This window comes from Xyrauchen texanus, chromosome 11 (assembly GCF_025860055.1).
Source record: "Xyrauchen texanus isolate HMW12.3.18 chromosome 11, RBS_HiC_50CHRs, whole genome shotgun sequence".
In the NCBI taxonomy this organism is placed as follows: domain Eukaryota; kingdom Metazoa; phylum Chordata; class Actinopteri; order Cypriniformes; family Catostomidae; genus Xyrauchen; species Xyrauchen texanus.
Window position 1 is genome coordinate 14062997 of NC_068286.1, and position 17763 is coordinate 14080759.

At 40.1% G+C, this 17763-nt stretch overlaps 1 protein-coding gene across 1 annotated transcript in view; it reads right to left on the reverse strand.

Moving 5' to 3' along the window:
• Nucleotides 1-17763, reverse strand: part of LOC127651305 (neuromedin-K receptor-like) — a 69962-nt gene that overhangs the window by 38807 nt on the left and 13392 nt on the right. The window contains exons 2-3 of the mRNA XM_052137088.1: nt 8392-8580; nt 3039-3189 (exon numbers count right to left, since the gene is read on the reverse strand). Coding sequence (XP_051993048.1) covers nt 3039-3189; nt 8392-8580 — 340 coding nt within the window. The remainder of the gene's footprint in view (nt 1-3038; nt 3190-8391; nt 8581-17763) is intronic.

Consider the following 17763-nt stretch of genomic DNA (forward strand, 5'->3'; position numbering starts at 1 on the left):
CTTCCCACAAACACCAACAACTCCAGTTACCACCATCCTCCCCCCTTTTGCTACTCAACCTGCACTTAGGATCTGTAAAGAGAGAATGTGTGGTGGGGCTTCTGAAAACAGAAGACAAGGAAAGCACAGGGCCAAGATGTTTTTTCACCCACTTGTCTAAAATCATGTGCTGACCAGCTGGCCCCCATCTTCACACAGATCTTCAACAGATCACAGGAGCAGTGTGATGTTGCCTGCTGCTTCAAATGCTCCACTATCTGTCAGAGACGGGACTTGAACTCAAGTCTCCGGTGTGAGAGTCAGACTCTTAACCCTTGAGCCAAATAAAAGTTCAGGCAAAAAATCCACAGCTGGAGCAAAAAACAGCAAAATGTAATTCTCCAAAAACGTCTAGGTTGCTGTTGTAACCTCCATTGATGGAGGATACGAGACGTTGTGTCGAGTGAAGTGACACTTGGACACACTAGGGGATTTTCTTGAATGCCTCGGTTACCTCTGAACTTGAGAAAAGGCCAATGAGAATTTGGCAGACAGAATTTGCATGACGGACAGGCAGCAGATAGTGAGACTGGGAAAATTCACTTCCAGCACAATCAGCACTGTGAGCTCTCCCCACTACTCATCTCCCTTTATACCAATGACTGCACTGCCAAGGACCACTCTGTCAAGCTCCTGAAGTTTGCAGACAACACTACTCTCATCAGCCTCATCCAAGATGATGATGAGTCTGCATACAGAAAGGAGGTTGAACGGCTGGCTCACTGGTGCAGCCATAACTACCTGGAGCTCAATATGCTCAAAACAAAGGAGATGATTTTGGACTTTAGGAGGAATACCCCAACTCCCCGCTCACCATTTAAACAGCACTGTGCCAGCAGTGTAAGTAAATCAGGTTCCTAGGCACTACCATTTCACAGGACCTGAAATGGGAGACCCACATTGATTCCATTGTGAAAAAAGCCCAGCAGAGGTTGTACTTCCTTCACCGGTTGAGGAAGTTCAACCTGCCACAGGTGCTACTAATCTAGTATACTCAGCAGTCATTGAATCTGTCCTCTGCACTTCAATAACTATGTGGATTGGTTCAACAACAAAATCGGACATCAGAATACTACAAAGGACAGTTTGGGCGGCTATCCACATTAAAACGATTCCTATATCGACATAACCTGAAAGGCTGCTCAGCAAGGAAGAAGCTACTGCTCCAAAACTGCCATAAAAAGTCACACAACATTTGCAAGTGCACATGGGGAAAAAGGTCCTCTGGTCTAATGAAACAAAAAGTATACTGTTTGGCCATAATGACCATCATTATGTTTGGAGGAAAAAGGGTGAGACTTGCAAGCCGAAGAACACCATCCTAACCGTGAAGCACGGGGTGGCAGCATCATGTTGTGGGGGTGCTTTGCAGCAGGAGGGACTGATGCACTTCACAAAATAGATGGCATCATAAAGGAAGGAAAATTATGTGGATATATTGAAGCAACATCTCAAGGCATCAGCCAGAAAGTTAAAGCTCAGTCACAAATGGGTCTTCCAAATGGACAATGACACCAAGCATACCTCCAAGCTGATAGAAAATGTGTGGGCAGAACAGAAAATGTGTTTTTGTTATATAAAATAAAAAATTCCCAATAGCTACAGTGGTGACATTTACACTATGTAGAATATTCCTTGCATTAAGCCAGCAAAATAAAATGAGGAACAAACACATGATGTGTTTTAATGTCTTTATTGCAGGTGCAGTTTTACTAAGTTACATGTACAATAAGAAATATATTAGGCTGGTTCATTTTCTCAGTTCAATCACCACTGGCATTTGAACTTTTGAACCCGGTTTTGATCACTTTTTTTAAATATTACAGTGTAAAATCTTGATCTGTTTCACACAGTAACTATTAAAGTGGTCAAAGACAGAAAGAATGCTGCAGCTTAACCATGCTAATTTGTTAATGTCTTTCTGTGCACATGACACAAGTTGGCTGCTACTATACTGCATCAAGGTTATTACCTAAAAGAATCCACTGTATTCAAAAGAGAAAACATGTAGATCATTTCTTTATCCCCTTTATATTTTAGATTTAATTTGCTTGACAGTTAATTAGTTGACAGTATATTTGACTGCACTATGTCCACAACGGTGTACAAAAAACAAATCTAACACTAAAAAACAGCTATATATATATATATATAGAAATTTGGAGCTTAGGTATTGCTTTTTTTGCCCTGTTTTTCTTATCTATATTAACATTACCTATTCACATCCTGCACTGCCGATGTTAAAAGTAAAAAGTAAAAGGTGGACTACCGTAAATATATATATTGGTAATCATACATTCAAAAAAATTTAATATACATTTTATTCAAATGTTTTCCTTGTTTTATTTCTAATGTTAATATCCTGGGTCGTTCTGCGTAACACCTGAGGGCCCACAGTTTGAGAACCACTGCATTATAATATGTGTGTGTGATGTATTTGATCATATGTTTCTCCAGCAGAACAGCACTCAGGAAGTGCAGGTAAGGTTTCTCAGACTGGAGGGTCCATACATCCTACTAACTCAGTTATATAGTATGTATTGCAGTTGATTCACACTAGAGCCAGAGAAGAGGTGTCACACAAGTCAAACTGTGACACAAATGACTGTGAAGTATGAATTTACTTGGCTATAGGATTTCCGAACTGTTCTATGATTGAAAAATCAGAAGTTCAAATATACTGTATCATTTCTGTATGCTGAATCCTGTATTTTAAAACACTCTGCGTTGAAAAAAAGCTAGCACAGCGCAAAGCATAAAACTGAATGCATGTGTGTGTCACGTTTTTAAAAGATGACATTATTTTTAACCTCACACGGTTTCTAAAAACATGACATTCCATGAAAGATGATAAAATAATAGCTGGACACGATGTAATGGTCAAAGGCATACATCTAGTGCAGGTTTACATAGAGAAACAATGAAAATGTATTTCTATGTGAATGGCCCTTTAGCTGTATTTAGACAACTATCCAGCTGCTGCATTGTGAACTGCTTACCTTGCGCTTGGCTCGCAGCTGGCCATGGTAGTTGTCCGATGAGTCACCAGGTATTTCTCCTCCCCATAGCATCATCCCAACGATAGTGTAGGTAATACCCATTACCACAAGTGGCAGAATGTATACCAGCACAGCCACTATGATATGATACCTGTAACAATAACGTATTTTTATAATGACATTGGTAATTAAGAACTAGGTGTCAGCACAACACAAAAAAAGCTACTGAGTGCACCTTTAAAACAAAAAAAAATATTTTATGAGTGTAGCCAAGTGGAGAAATTGTATGTAATTTAAATCTAGTCATAAATTAGGCCCTATTTAAAAACCAGAGTTTTTTGCGGCACACGCTTTCGTCACTTCTCGTTTTGCGCATGTGTGCTGGTTAGAGAAGTGATAACTTGTATTGCATAAGAGAGCTCCCTGTTTTGTTCACTGGTTGAGAATAATTAGGTAAATATCAAATTTTAGATATGTGTTAAGAGTCGTTTGTTAAAATTTAAATGCTCAGTATGTTAAAATAAAATTCAGAGTGCCAGCAGTCTAGAGAAACAAAGCATAGTGTGAGTAGCTGGAAAAGACATGGTACACATACCTGATTCATCAATTACAACGGTAATGGTCAAGGGAGCAAAGAATATATTACATGATGATTCATGTGACTTACCATTAGAACCAGAGAACACACCCACACCTGGCAGTCTGAACCAGTGAACACACCCTTACCTGGCAGTCTAATGTATTGATTACTTTAGCGTCATCAGAGAAACTGTTATTTCCTGTACAGGTTGTGAACCTCTCCCCAGAAAATATCTGGTTGCAGTCCAGAACCATACTTGGTACGCTGTCTCGTGTCGAGAGTGTGAAGTCCAATGAGATGTGTAAGGTGAGATATCAGAGAATTTCTGCTGATATTGAAGAGATAAGTGTAACACAAAATTTATTGGACACAGTTATTGGAGGACAGCTCCAAAGAGTTTCTCAACATGCTACACATTGATGGTACTCCTGAACAGCAGGCAGAGCTGAGTGATTTGTTGATGAAGTACTCTTCATCCATGCTCTCAAGGATGAAGACCTTGGTTTTAGATGAAAGGATCAATGAAAACTTTGATTCACTATAAGGAGCAAAGTTCTTTTCTTCCATTGATTTAGCTAGTGGATATCATCAGGTTGCTGTACACGAGTGAGACAGACATAAGACTGCATTTAAGACTCCATTAGGGATCTCTGAGTATTCTTGTATGCCCTTAAGGGTTTGCAATGGACCTTCGATGATTCAACGTCTTATACAGGCTTCATGGGTGATCCGATTTTTAAGCTCATGCTAGTGTACGTTGATGACATACAAGTGTACTCACCCACTTTCCCAGAGCACTTGCAGAGACTGGAAGTAGTCTTTAACAGGTTTCAACGTTAAGCCTGAAAATTGTCATTACAGTAGCATGAAGTTTGAGCTACTGGCCCTCAAGTGGGCAATCTCTGAACATTTCTGTGGTTACCTGCTGGGTTCCAAGTTTGTGGTCATCACAGATAAAAACCCTCTGTGCCATTTAAAAGATGCTTCTGGATTAGCATGCATAATGATGAGGAGTGGTGGATCAAAAAGTGTCAAAGATGCATCTTAACCATGATGCCACAGCTAAGGATACATCCTCCTATGAAGCCATTTCTGGCATCAAGGCACCCTGAAGTAGTGGCGGTAGATTTTACTTTGCTTGAGCCTGCCTCTGATGGCCGTGTATATTGTGACAGATGTTTTCACAAAGTTTAAAAAGGCATTTCCAACCAAGGTTCAGAGGGCTGATTCTACTGCCAACATGCTTCTGAAAGAGTAGTTCATGAAATATGGTGTGCCTGAACGATTGCATTTTGATCAAGGCAGAATTTTTTAAAGCGACATGATTGCTGAGTTGTGTAAAATGTATGATGTAAAGAAAACCTGCACCACGCCCTATTCGACTCAGGGTAACTCTCAGTGCAAGCACTTTAACAGAATGCTCCATGATCTATTATGTACACTTCTCCCTGAAAAGCAAACGGTTGGCCAGAACACCTTCCTGAGTTGGTTTATGCTTATAATGTAACACCACATGGAACCACTGGATACTCACCACATTACTTGTTGTTTGGAGTCAACCCGCATCTTCCAGTAGATGCACTGCTAGGTCAACAGCAAACTGTGGACAGAAAACATGATTGGTTAGTGATTCACCAAGACATATTGGAAGAAGCTCGTGAAAAATCCCCGGAATATTCTGAACACAAGGCTGAAGAGAGACTTGCCCCTTTTAATGACAAGGTCTATTGCCCTGTGATTGATGTGGGTCTGCAGGTATACTTACGTCACAGACCTTTAACTAGGAACAAAATACAGGATTCATGGGTCTTACTGTATACAGGGTCATAGATGTTAAGTGTTCAACACATACTATTGAGATGCTTCAGGGTGATCCTATAAAACATTATCCATAGAGTTGACTTCACCCTTGTGTTAACTCCTGTTCCTGAGCCAGAGATGACTGAAACCTGTTTTCCCACAACACCACAATCATGGGGAGAATCTGTTTCTGAGCAGGTTGAAGTTGTGCATTCGGATCCTGATTTTGTTGTGCATATCCTAGTCTAGGAGTGGTGGTGGCGTAGTGGGCTAAAACACTGAACTGGTAATCAGAAGGTTGTAGGTTCGATCCCCACAGCCACCACCATTGTGTCCTTGAGCAAGGCACTTAACTCCAGGTTGCTCCGGGGGGATTGTCCCTGTAATAAGTGCAATGGAATAAAAGCGTCTGCAAGAGAAGAGAATAAGAACCCTGAAAACACTGTATCAGCCGCTGAAGCCCTGATAGGTAAACCTGTACTGATTTGAGAGAACATTGAACAACAAGTTTTGATACCAGAGAGAGTTGAGTCCAGCAATGAAACAGCTACTAGAGTGTCTGGTCCAGAGAGGGTTGAGCCTGACACTGGCACCACTCCTATAGTGTCTGAACCAGAGATGAAAAAGCCTGTACCAGCACCAAGATGAACTAAAAGAGCCAATGCTGGCATACAATCAAACCCATTTAATGAGCCAATATCAGCATGCAATGCTGTTTCACTCAGTCCTGAAGTCTTCTCTCAGGTGTTAACAAGCCTGGGTAGAGAGTCTTCTGAGAAGCTGCTAAAGAAGGGAAAAATATTTATTAAGTCATCGGGAACAATGACTTATAGCAGGGGAGAATGTAGCCAAGGGGAGGAATTTCATGTAATTTAACTCTAGTCATAAATTGGATTGGAGTTTTGCGACACCCATTTTCCGGCACACTTCGTGTTGCACATTTGTGCTTGTTAGCAACTTGAGAACTTCTATTGTGCAACAGTGCTCACGGTTTTGTTCGTCTGTTGAGAATCCTTGGGTATATATCAAATTTTAAACAAAATACTTATAAATTGCATTAATATGTGTTCAGAAGTGTTGAATGTTAAAATGTTTTTGATGGGTTGTTTTTGAAGTATGTGTGGAGTTTGACCAATTTTGGTGCACATGCAAGGACTGGGTATGTAAATTTAAAATAAATTATATCTTATAATATTATTTATAGTGCAGAGTGTTTTCCAGTTTAGTGAATAAGGGTAATATGTGTTATATGTGAACAATTATATTGTTTTAAACTGTTATACATGTCCTTAAAGCTTGGTTAAAAATGCATAAAATTCTTTGGGTAATTTAAGCATGTGTTAAAGGCATAAAATGCTGTGAAAGATATAAGAATGTATTAAGGTGAAGTATGCTGAAACATCTTAGTAGGCTAATACTCTGTTTGTATTTTAATTTAACATTAGCCTCTACCATATTTCATTGAACCATATTTGATTTTTGTATTTAATTTCAGTTTTTTAATTTACTTTTTTTTTTTTTTTTTTTTAAATGGCACCATCGTCAGTTGTTCTTTTTCTTTTTTTCAACAGCCGTCAGAATAAAAAAAAAGTATTTTTTATATATATATATATATCTTGTGTTGTTTATTTACAACCCACTGGCTACATGAGAAATGCTTATTTGCAGATAAAAGATTCAGATATACTCTAGATATAATTATCAGCAAAGGTCACTGATAAATCCATATCAGTTAACCATTACTGTTAAACTGTTTGACACTGACAATGTTTTTAAATTCTAGCTAAATGCAAACTTGAAAAGTAAAATGAGATTAAACAAAGAAATAACATAGTGTTTAAGTAAATTAATTATAAACTTCAAGGAATTGTTCACCCAAAAAATAAATAAATAAAACAATTGGTGGACGGACCCTCCACCTCCAAATCGATTCCGCTCCAAAGTACAGGCCTAGGCGTAATGCTCATTCCTTCGATGATAAACGCGAGTCCGACCATCACCACTGGTGAGACAAAAATGTGACTCGTCAGTGAAGAGCACTTTTTGCCAGTCCTGTCTGATCCAGCGAATGTGGGCTTGTGCCCATAGGCGACCTTACAACAGGCCTACAAGCTCTCAGTGCCTCTCTCTGCCTATTGCAGACAGTCTGAGCACTGATGGATGGATTGTGGCTTCCTGGTGCAACTCGGGCCGTTGTTGTTGCCATCCTGTACCTGTCCCGCAGGTATGATATTCGGATGTACCAATCCTGTGCTTGTGTTGTTACACGCGGTCTCACAGTACGGACATTGCAATTTATTGTCCTGGCCACATCTGATGGCATGCCTAAGGCACATTCACGCAGATGAGCAGGGACCCTGGGCATGTTTCTTTTGGTGTTTTTCCAGAGTCAGTAGAAAGGTCTCTTTAGAGTCCTTTAGTTTTTATAACAGTGACTTTAATTGCCTACCATCTTTATGCTTACAAAATTATCTTTAAAATACTGTCTTTTTTTGCTGAGTTTATAAAGGCTTCACAAGGTTTTATTTATTTTTGGCCATATAATGCAAGTAAATAGTGATTCCAGCCTGTCAAGTTAAAAAACAAAAACAAAACAAAAAACACCACCATAAACCACAGTTAATGTAAACATTATGACTATATTTACAATAGTTTTATGCTTCTTTTTTCCAAACAGGCTGGAGTCACCATTCACTTGCATTGCATTAAATGGCAAATAAACCCTGTGAAGACTTTTTTTTAAAATGACCTTTTGCAAACCATGGATGAAAGAAAGGCATATGGGTTTGGAGTAACATTAGGGTGAGTAAATAATTAAATAATTAAATAATGACAGAATTTTCATTTTTGGATGAACTATTCCTTTCATGTATAGAGCACCTTTCATTCAAGACTGTAGTTCAAAGTGCTTTATAAACAAGTCAGTAGGAAAGGAAGAAAAAAATAGTGTATGCATATTTAAAGAGCTCTCACATGAAAGGGTCCTCTGCAGGTCTGGGCCAGGCAACGTAGCAAATGGTCCGCTTGGGTAATTTTTTGATGGTTGAAAAGAAACAGAGGGGAAAGGCCAAAACCACCGCCAGCACCCAGATACACACAATGATCACCTTAGTGGCTGTAGCTGAGAGACGTGGTTTCAGGGGATGAATGATGGCCATGTACCTGTACAATTGACAAACAGAGCACTGTTCAGTCTTATGCTTCAGACTTATGAATACACCATGAACATTCAAAACTACCTGTTTCACAGCTTTAGTTTATGCAACATCAAAGTGACAAGATTTCACAAACAGATTATGGTTGGGCAATTTCCAATTTGTATGATGTTCTAATTCCGGATTTATAACAGGATACATCAAAGAATGGAGAATTTACATCTGTGCTGCTGTAGGAGGGAGAAATCTTTCACTAGAAAACTAAACAAGATTTCAACCACTCAGGCAAGCATTAAAGAAACAATTTACCCAAAAATGAACATTTTGTGATTATTTACTTACCATCATGTTGTTCTAAACCTGTATGCTGCATTTTTTCATGAAATATATGAGACATATATTACAAAAGAACGTAAATGCTCCTCGTTTTTGGTGTCATTGATATCAAACCTGAATTTCAATACCAGCCACAATTAGCCCTGTTTCTTTTCAGTAAATAACAAAAACATTTTGGTCTGTTTCTCACAAAAAAAGGTATCATATGACTTGGAAATAGCATACATGTCGTAGAGTCTTATGCTACTTTAATGGTGGTTCAGTCATTATTTGAAATGTTTTTATAAAAAAATAGTGCAAGCAATCATTGATTAAATCTGAACTTTGGACAATGACATTAAAATGTGGGTCTGCTCTTTACAGTTAACATATTGAAAGTCATTTAAGTGTGATAATAGGCCATTTGCTGTGGTAAGGAGTCATGGACTCATACTTATAAGCTAAGAATGGCTTGTTAGACAGCCAATTGTCCCGTGGGCACAGAATGTTGCTTAAAAAAATGGATGGCATGGACTACAAAGCACTTTTGAAAGCATCTTGGACAAACCACAGCAAGGATAAAGGAAGGACACATACTGTGTATTATAACACTCAATTATCTAAGCTAATAATGTTATGACCAATCAAAAAAGGAACCAGGAACAAAAGATCAGTAGCAACGTTTAATGAAAGAACTTAAGCAGCAACAAAATCAAAACAGTAACAATCCAAAGTAAACAGAGCAGGCGACAGCTAAGCTGAGGGGTCTGAGGGATGAAGTCCATGACCAGCAAAATCCAAGAGTGAGCAGATAGGAGCAGGTGAACCAGAGAAGTAATCCAATAATGGAGGTGAGCTGCTGGAAGGTGAGTAGACAGATGGAACGGTAGGGAGGTAATGACTGAATGCAGCCCCAAAACAAAACTGACAGAAAACTAAAAAACTAAAAAAGAACACTAGACAGACAGAGCTGAGAGTCGCTCAGTGTGGCTGATGCTTGAGGATACAAGATGATCTGGCACAGAAGAGCACACACAAGGGAGTAATAAAGGCAAGGGTGAATGAGAAACAGGTGCTGGTAAACAGGATAACGAGCCCGCCATACTCGACGAGCAAGCCTGCGAAACCGGCATGCGCATGGATACATATAACACAACAGAACAGTCTTACCGGCAGATCAGCCCGAGATCCCGACATTATCTCCCCTCTCAGGGGTGGCATCTGGTGCTCCCAGACAAATATATTTTGACTACATTGGAAATCGTCAATAAGGGAGGGATCCAGAATGTTCTGGGCTGTGACCATAGCCGTCGCAGTCAACCAGGTGCTGGAAGCCCTGACCTCTCTGCCTGACGTCTAGAAACTGCCGGACTGTATTATCCGGACCACCACCGACAACAAGAGTGGTGTGTGGGGGGGTGGGGGTTGAGGGTGAAGGGAAGAGTGGATGACCGGTTTAAAACAAGAAACTTGAAAGATGGGATGGACTTGTGGGTAGAGGTCTTGAGTGGGAGGTTCTTGGTGAACAGCCAGACCTTCTGGCCAGTAGGGTTGCAACGGTATGAGATTTTCACAGTACGATAACCATCTCAGAAAATATCACGGTTTCAAGGTATCACGGTATTACACAATTATTAATCTTTTTTTTTTTTTTTTAACAAACGCTTTATTATAATTGAAACTTGAAACCATTTTTTTATATAGAAGTATGTGTAAAACAATTCTCTATTTTTAAAATAAATAGAATAAATAATAAGGCTTACAGAATTATAATAATAAACCGAATTATAAACATAATAATAAAAATATCATGTAACTATAACATGTTATATAACTAAAGCATGTTAGTTTACATGTTAGCATAGCATGTTAAATTAACTACTAAATGACAAATCACATCAGCTGTGTGAGCTTTTAAAGTAATGTCCTGTGATTATTAATAATTAACATATACAGTAGGTGCGCAACAGCGCAGCCAGACTGCTCCTGTTTGTACCTATAATTCATTGGTTCTCAACTGGTTTTGCTTCAGGACCTAGATTTTACATTGGAAATCAAGTGGTGACCCAGTTAAGACATAACCTGTATTTAATGTATCCTGCGTCGCATTTCCTTTTATGTTGCATAGTTTGTTCTTGGTTTTCAAGTACAAGAACATGCATCAAGTGACATTTTGTTGTTGATGTCAACATCAAAAGCGACAGGAAGTTTTCTCTCCCCCTTTTAAAAATTGAAGCGTATGTTTATTTGCAGATTATGAGCCCATTATCTTGTTTGTTTCCTAATTTCAAACATAATTCAAACAGAACATACATATTACAAAGGAGGAACGGCTCCATGTTACCATGGTTAGATCAGTGTAGCTAGTCTTAAATAATAGTAATAATAATAACTAATTATATTATTTATGAAAAAATAAGTACTAGCTGAAACACATCTTGAAACTTTAATTACAACTGCCTCTGTTGATATATAATTAGGTCTAATGGATTCTACCTTTAGATTATTTTATATGAAACTATAACATTTTGTCAAAATATAACAGTAACTTTTACTTGTAAAGGTGATGATATATAATAAAATAAAAAGATTTGCACATAGAACAGTGTTGTTCTTTTCCTCCTCAGTGCTGTTTGGAATGTCGGGGCTGCCTATTGTTTAAGAGATTCAACTTGACTGTAACACTTTAAACTAGAAAAGTCTCACTAGAATTTAAATTCGTCTCAGTTTTGAGGACTGCGCTCTGCAAAATCGAGGGAAGACTGTTGTTGCACGCGCATGCCAGAGAGAAGAGCAGATCATGACCGCGAGCTGGTTCCATTACACGCATGCAAATGTGCAGATGAGATGCCTTTCGCTGATTGCGAGGTTATCATTAAACCTGCCTCGACAGTCCTAAATAGGGCTTGGGCGGCCGCCAACATATCTTCAATGGGAGAAATATGGTATTGTTCTTTCCCTGCTGTTGCAACCCAGTCCGAATAGACCTGCGACCCAACCCTGTTGAGAAACACTGTTTTAACTCACACACACACACACACACACACACACACACACACACACACACTCACTTATGTCAGACCCCATCGCCTCGCTTCTCTCTGACATTTTCTCCGGTGCATGTGTGTGTGTGTGGTGTAAGTTGACGAATCTGATCTGAATCTGCAGTCGAGGAGTAAAGGAGATGCGCACGCGTGGAGATTCTCTATCTGGTTGCATTTTTTTTCTTAATTCTGTAGATAAGCAAATGTACATGGTATGAAAACCATAAATTTTCATACCATGGTATGTGGTGAAACCGGTATACCTCTGCAAACCTACTGACCAGTAACGTAAACCGGTTGGGACGCGCTGTGTAAATCAGCATGTGCCTTGGTGCGGTCCTTCTCCTGAAGAAGAGTCCTCCGGCCCTGGTCCCAGGTTCAATGACAGCGTCTGACAAATGCCAAAGCAGAGGGAATGGCAGCCTCCGGTTCCTGGGAAGAGAAAATTGGTTGATAACCAAGACCTGCCTGTAGATGACACTGGTAATGAGTTATGAGCATATTAAACCCAGAACAAATCCAGGAGGCAGGATTCTGGGAGGTGAAACAAGGGAGCATTTGCTCGAGGTTTGAGCTCACTCAGTCTGGGGATGAAACCCAGAAGAAAGACTAATGGAGGACCCTAACTGCCAACAAAACTCTCTCCAGAAATGGGAGATAAACTGGGGACCTCTGTCGGAGACCATATCCACAGGGAAGCCATGGATGTGGAAAACATGGTCCATAATAGTGGCAGCTGTCTCCCGGACAGAGGGAAGTTTAGGGAGGGGAATGAAATGGGCAGCCTTTGAGAAATGTTCCACCTCCATTAACACCACGGTATTGCCCAGGGAGTGGTGAAGGCCGGTGACAAAGGCAAGAGCAATGTGGTATCAGGGGTGGGAGGGAAGAGGGAGAGGTTGGATGAGGCCAGCAGTTAGGCGATTAGAGGTCATGTTTTGAGCACAGACTGAACAAGCTGCCACAAACCGGTGAACATCTCTCATCGTGGTCAGCCATCATAATCTCTGATGTACCAATGCCAATATACGTCTGACCCCCAGATGACAAGCAATGTTGTATGAGTGGCCCCACTGGAGGATGGGTGATCTAACCGACTCCAGCACAAAGAGCAGACCCACTGGGCACCCCCATGAGAGGGTACCATCCTAAGAGCTCTCTTGACCAGAGCCTCAATACCCCACAAAACTGCTGCCACCACCTGCTCAGGTGGAATGATGGACTTGGTGTTGACCGGACGCTCTGGTCCAGGAAAGATCCTAGGTTTGGAATTTTTGGAACCAGGATGGTACGAAATCTTAAAATCAAACCAGACAAAGAAGAGTGCCAGTGAGCCTGCTGGGAATTTAACCTTTTAACAGATTGAATGTATTCAAGGTTTTTGTGGTTGGTCCAGACCACAAGCGGTTTCTTGGCTCCCTCCAACCAGTGACGCCACTCCTCCAAGGCCAGCTTGTCCACCAACATTTCCTGGTTACAGATGTCATAGTTCTGTTCAGCCTGAGAAAAACGATGAGAAAAATAGGCATGTGGATGAGTCAAACCATTGCGAGGGGACTGTTGTGAAAGGACTTCACCAACACCCATCTCTGATGCATCTACCTCCACCATGAAAGGTTGATTGTGATCAGGAAAAATCTAAATTGGCGCTGAGGTTAATAGATAAATAAGTTTGTTAAAAGCAGCTTGAATTTTGGCTGACCACGCAAATGATTCATTGGTGGAAGTAAGATTCGTCAGAGGGGCAGCAACTTGTATTTTAATAAAATGTCTATAAAAGTTGTCAAATCTCAAAAGCATCTGCAGGGCTTTGTGGGAATCAGGTATTGGCCAACTGTCTACAGCCATCACCTTGCCAGGACCCCAGGAACGGAACTGACTGTGCGTGAAACTGACAATTCTCCGCCTTCACCAATAGCTTGTTCTTGAGGAGTCTCTGGAGGACCTGGACGATGTGCAGGGTGTGCTCCTGGAGAGACTGTGAGAAGATCATTATGTCATCCAGGTATACAAAGACAAACCGATTAACCATGTCTCCCAGCACATCATTCACCAAGGTCTGTAAAATGGTAGGCATTGGTCAAACCAAAAGGCATGACAAAGTATTCAAAATGCCCCGTAGGGGTGTTAAGAGCCATCTTCCATTCATTCCCTTCCCTCATGCACACAAGGTGATAGGTGTTGCATAGATCCAAATTTGTAAAGACGATTGCCTCCTGCAACAACTCGAAGGCTGAAGACATTAAAGGTAAAGGGTACTTGTTCTTGATAGTAATGTAATTTAGCCCCCAAGAGTCGATACAGGGGCGAAGCAACCCATCTTTCTTCTCCACAAAGAAGAAACCTGCACTAGCCGGCGATGAGTAATGACAGATGAGTCCCGCTGCCAGAGACTCCTTGATGTATTTCTCCATGGCCTCCCTCTCAAGGCCTGACAACGAAAACAGTCGACCCCCAGTAAACTGCCTGGACCCCCATCAAATCTGGCACCTCAACCTGAAACACAAGACGAGACAGGAGAAAGTGCTGCTTTTAGACAATTCGCAAGGCAAAAAGGACTCCAAGAGGAAATGGAGCCCCTTGCCATACAAACCTGAGGATTGTTCTTTATTAACCAGGGATGCCTCAAAAGGCAACCTGATTAAGTAAATCACAATCACCTCTCTATGGTTGCCAGAAATAAACAGCATAATCCATGACGAAATGCTCCCCTTGAAAAATCTCACAAAGCTGCCAGATGGCCTCCCTTCCCTGCAGAGAATGGTCAAAAACTTTTTTCATCTCAGTAGAGAATTTCACATACCTGAAGGAGCCTGAGCCTCCCAAACCACTGTTCCCTACTCACGAGACCATCCAGTCAGCTGGGTAATGATGTAGTCAATCTTAGCTGGGACTGTGGGAAACGCTGACAGCTGCAGGGTGAATTTCAGGGAGCATTGGGACAAGAAAGGTTGGCTTTTGGATCACCATCATAAGGAGCTGGAGGATTGAGATGAGGCTTCGAATTCCACTGGGCAGGAGGCCTGACAGGGGGAGGGGGAGGGGCAGGGTGCGCTGCTGGAGGACCTGATTCGGCTGGGCTCCATAAGTGCAACATTTGCTCTGTAAGTTCCGAGAGTTGCGCTGCCATAACTTCGAGCATTTGGTTAGTTGAAGGTAACTGCTGCTAGTGGAGGCCGAGAAGAACACCCTGCTGCAAAACAGTGGCCATGAGATCTGGAACTTCTGGAACTTGCAATGCTGTGTGTGACCAGCAAGGAGGCAAAATCCAAAAGTCACCAGATAGAGCAGGTGAACCAGAGAAGTAATCCAATAACGGAGGTGAGCTGCTGGAAGGTGAGTAGACAGATGAGCACTGGAATGATAGGGAGTTAATGACTGAAAGCAGCACCAAAACAAAACCGAAAGTGAAAAAAAAAACAAATAAAACACACTAGACAAAGCTGAGATTTTCTCACTTGCCGGTAAACAGGGTAAAGAGCCTGCACACAATAAAAAGCACACACTAGGAGAAATATAAAACACAACAAAACAGAACAGTCTTACCACCAGATCAGCCAGAGATCCCGACAAAGAATAAAGTCTATAACTCTACCCCTTCATAGTGTTGTGCTAGGATAAACACACTTCCTGTAATCAAATTAAGCTATTCCAGCAACAGTGTTTTTAACTGACACCCGCTATATTGCCATTGAAGCTGCAAATTTAAGCGTAAAACCATAATTAAAAAAAACAATCTGTGAATAAAGACCATTGCCACAATAAAGCAAAGTGAAATTATAGCCATTGTGACTCTTTTATTAATGAATTATTTCACCCTAAAATTCTGTCATCTTTTACACACCCTCATGTCATCTAAGATGTGTATGATCTTTCTTCTGCAGAACACAAACAAAGATTTTCTAGAAGAATATCTCAGCTCTGTAGGTCCATTCTATGCAAGTGAATGGTGGCCAGAAATTTGATGCTCCAAAAAGCAGATAAATTCTGCATAAACATAATCCATCAAACTCCAGTGGTTAAATAAATGTCTTCTGAAGTGCTCCACTTGATTTTGTGTATGAACACATCAAAATGTAACTCCTCTTTCACTGTGCATCTTGACAACATTCTCCTTGGTGATCATGATTTCAAGCTCGTCTACACTTCCTATAGTGCCATCATGCAGTCTGCGCATGTATCAAGTACTAGTAAGTGTAATTAAAGCTTGAAATCATGATCATGCCTAGAGACAGCAATGGCAAAATGTACAGTGCAAAAGGAGTTACATTTTGGTCTATTCGCACACAAAACCAACTGGATAACTTTAGAAGACACTGATTAAACAAATGGAGTCAAAAGGATTACCTTTATGCTGACTTTATTTCCTTTTAGGAGCTTCAAAGTTCTGGCCACCATTCTCTTGTGTTGTGAGGACCTACAGAGCTCAAATATATTTTTCAAAAAATCTGGGATGGCATGAGTAAATGATGAGAGAATTTGAATTTTTTAGTAAACTATAACTTTAATAAAGTACTCGCGGTTTAAAGCAAAAAACATGTCTGGTAACGATAGCGCGTCACACAGTTCTGGGAGCATTATGCGTGTGAGTTCCTCCTTTGTTCTGTGAGGATCTTTATTATATTTTTCAAATGTGTCAATAAACCTGCTCTTTGGCTCAGTTCAAGTTTGTATTGACTTATTTGCTCTACAAACTCTTTGCAGGCTTTGAATTTGAGACACCGTTACTTCAGGATGATCAAAGCAACATTTCAGATGCGATGATTGGTCCGCTGGTTAATCCAGTTATGAACGAGTTATTCAATCACATTACTTTTTTATGCTTATGTACCTAATAAATTCAATAGAAATGTATTTGGTAAAAGTGTTTTCATAGTGTATGAGCAATTCTTCTTATCAAATAAAAAAAAAAATTGTGTGCATTCTGGAGATTTTATTCACATCTTGGTGTTTCCATCTTGCAGTTTTTATGTTATATCTCAAAATGCATGTAAAAATACCTGAATGGTAACCCAGCTAGTGACATGCTCATTCTGTGCTAATTTTATGGCTTTATGATGACATAAAGCTGGAAGTTCAGGACCTGTTACAGAAATACAGTTTGAATACACTTAACATAAAGAATCGCAATATTAGCATATCATTAGTGGTCGACTGATATATCGCAGAGGCAGATCCAGCATCCCGTGGAGCGCTCATTTATTTACCTCTAAAGCACATATTCTATAACTCTCTCCTAAGCAGTTCCCTGTAACTTTTAACTTTATTTTCGAATACCATTTGCAAATATGCAGATATCTAGTTTAAACAGATTCATGAACCTCATGAAAATACAGCTTTTTCTTCCCATCGAGGGCTCAATTAATATCTTCCTCTGAAGCACATATTCTATCAGCCAGAATCAAAACTTCAGGATCAGGATCATAAATTCCTCTGATTCACAAATCATGATGGCCACTCAGTTACAATCCAAGAAGGCTATCCAGGCTGTTTAAACTGTCAGGAGATTGCTGCTTGTGCTGGACTACACGGTAAAAGCGCTTCACGGTGCTATAAGTAAATGTCTTTTTCACTATGCACTGTATGTACAACTGGTTTGATTCTGTATTTTTTTTATAAAATAAAATTAACGTGGACATGCCATGCATGGTTGCTGGACTAGAGTGTGTACTGTTATTTACTTCTTCCTAATATATATATATATATATATATATATATATATATATATATATATATATATATATATATATATATATATATATATATATATGACGATATGAAGAAACTGCTATCTACCTTCTAAAATACAATATTATTTGTTTAGATTCTTT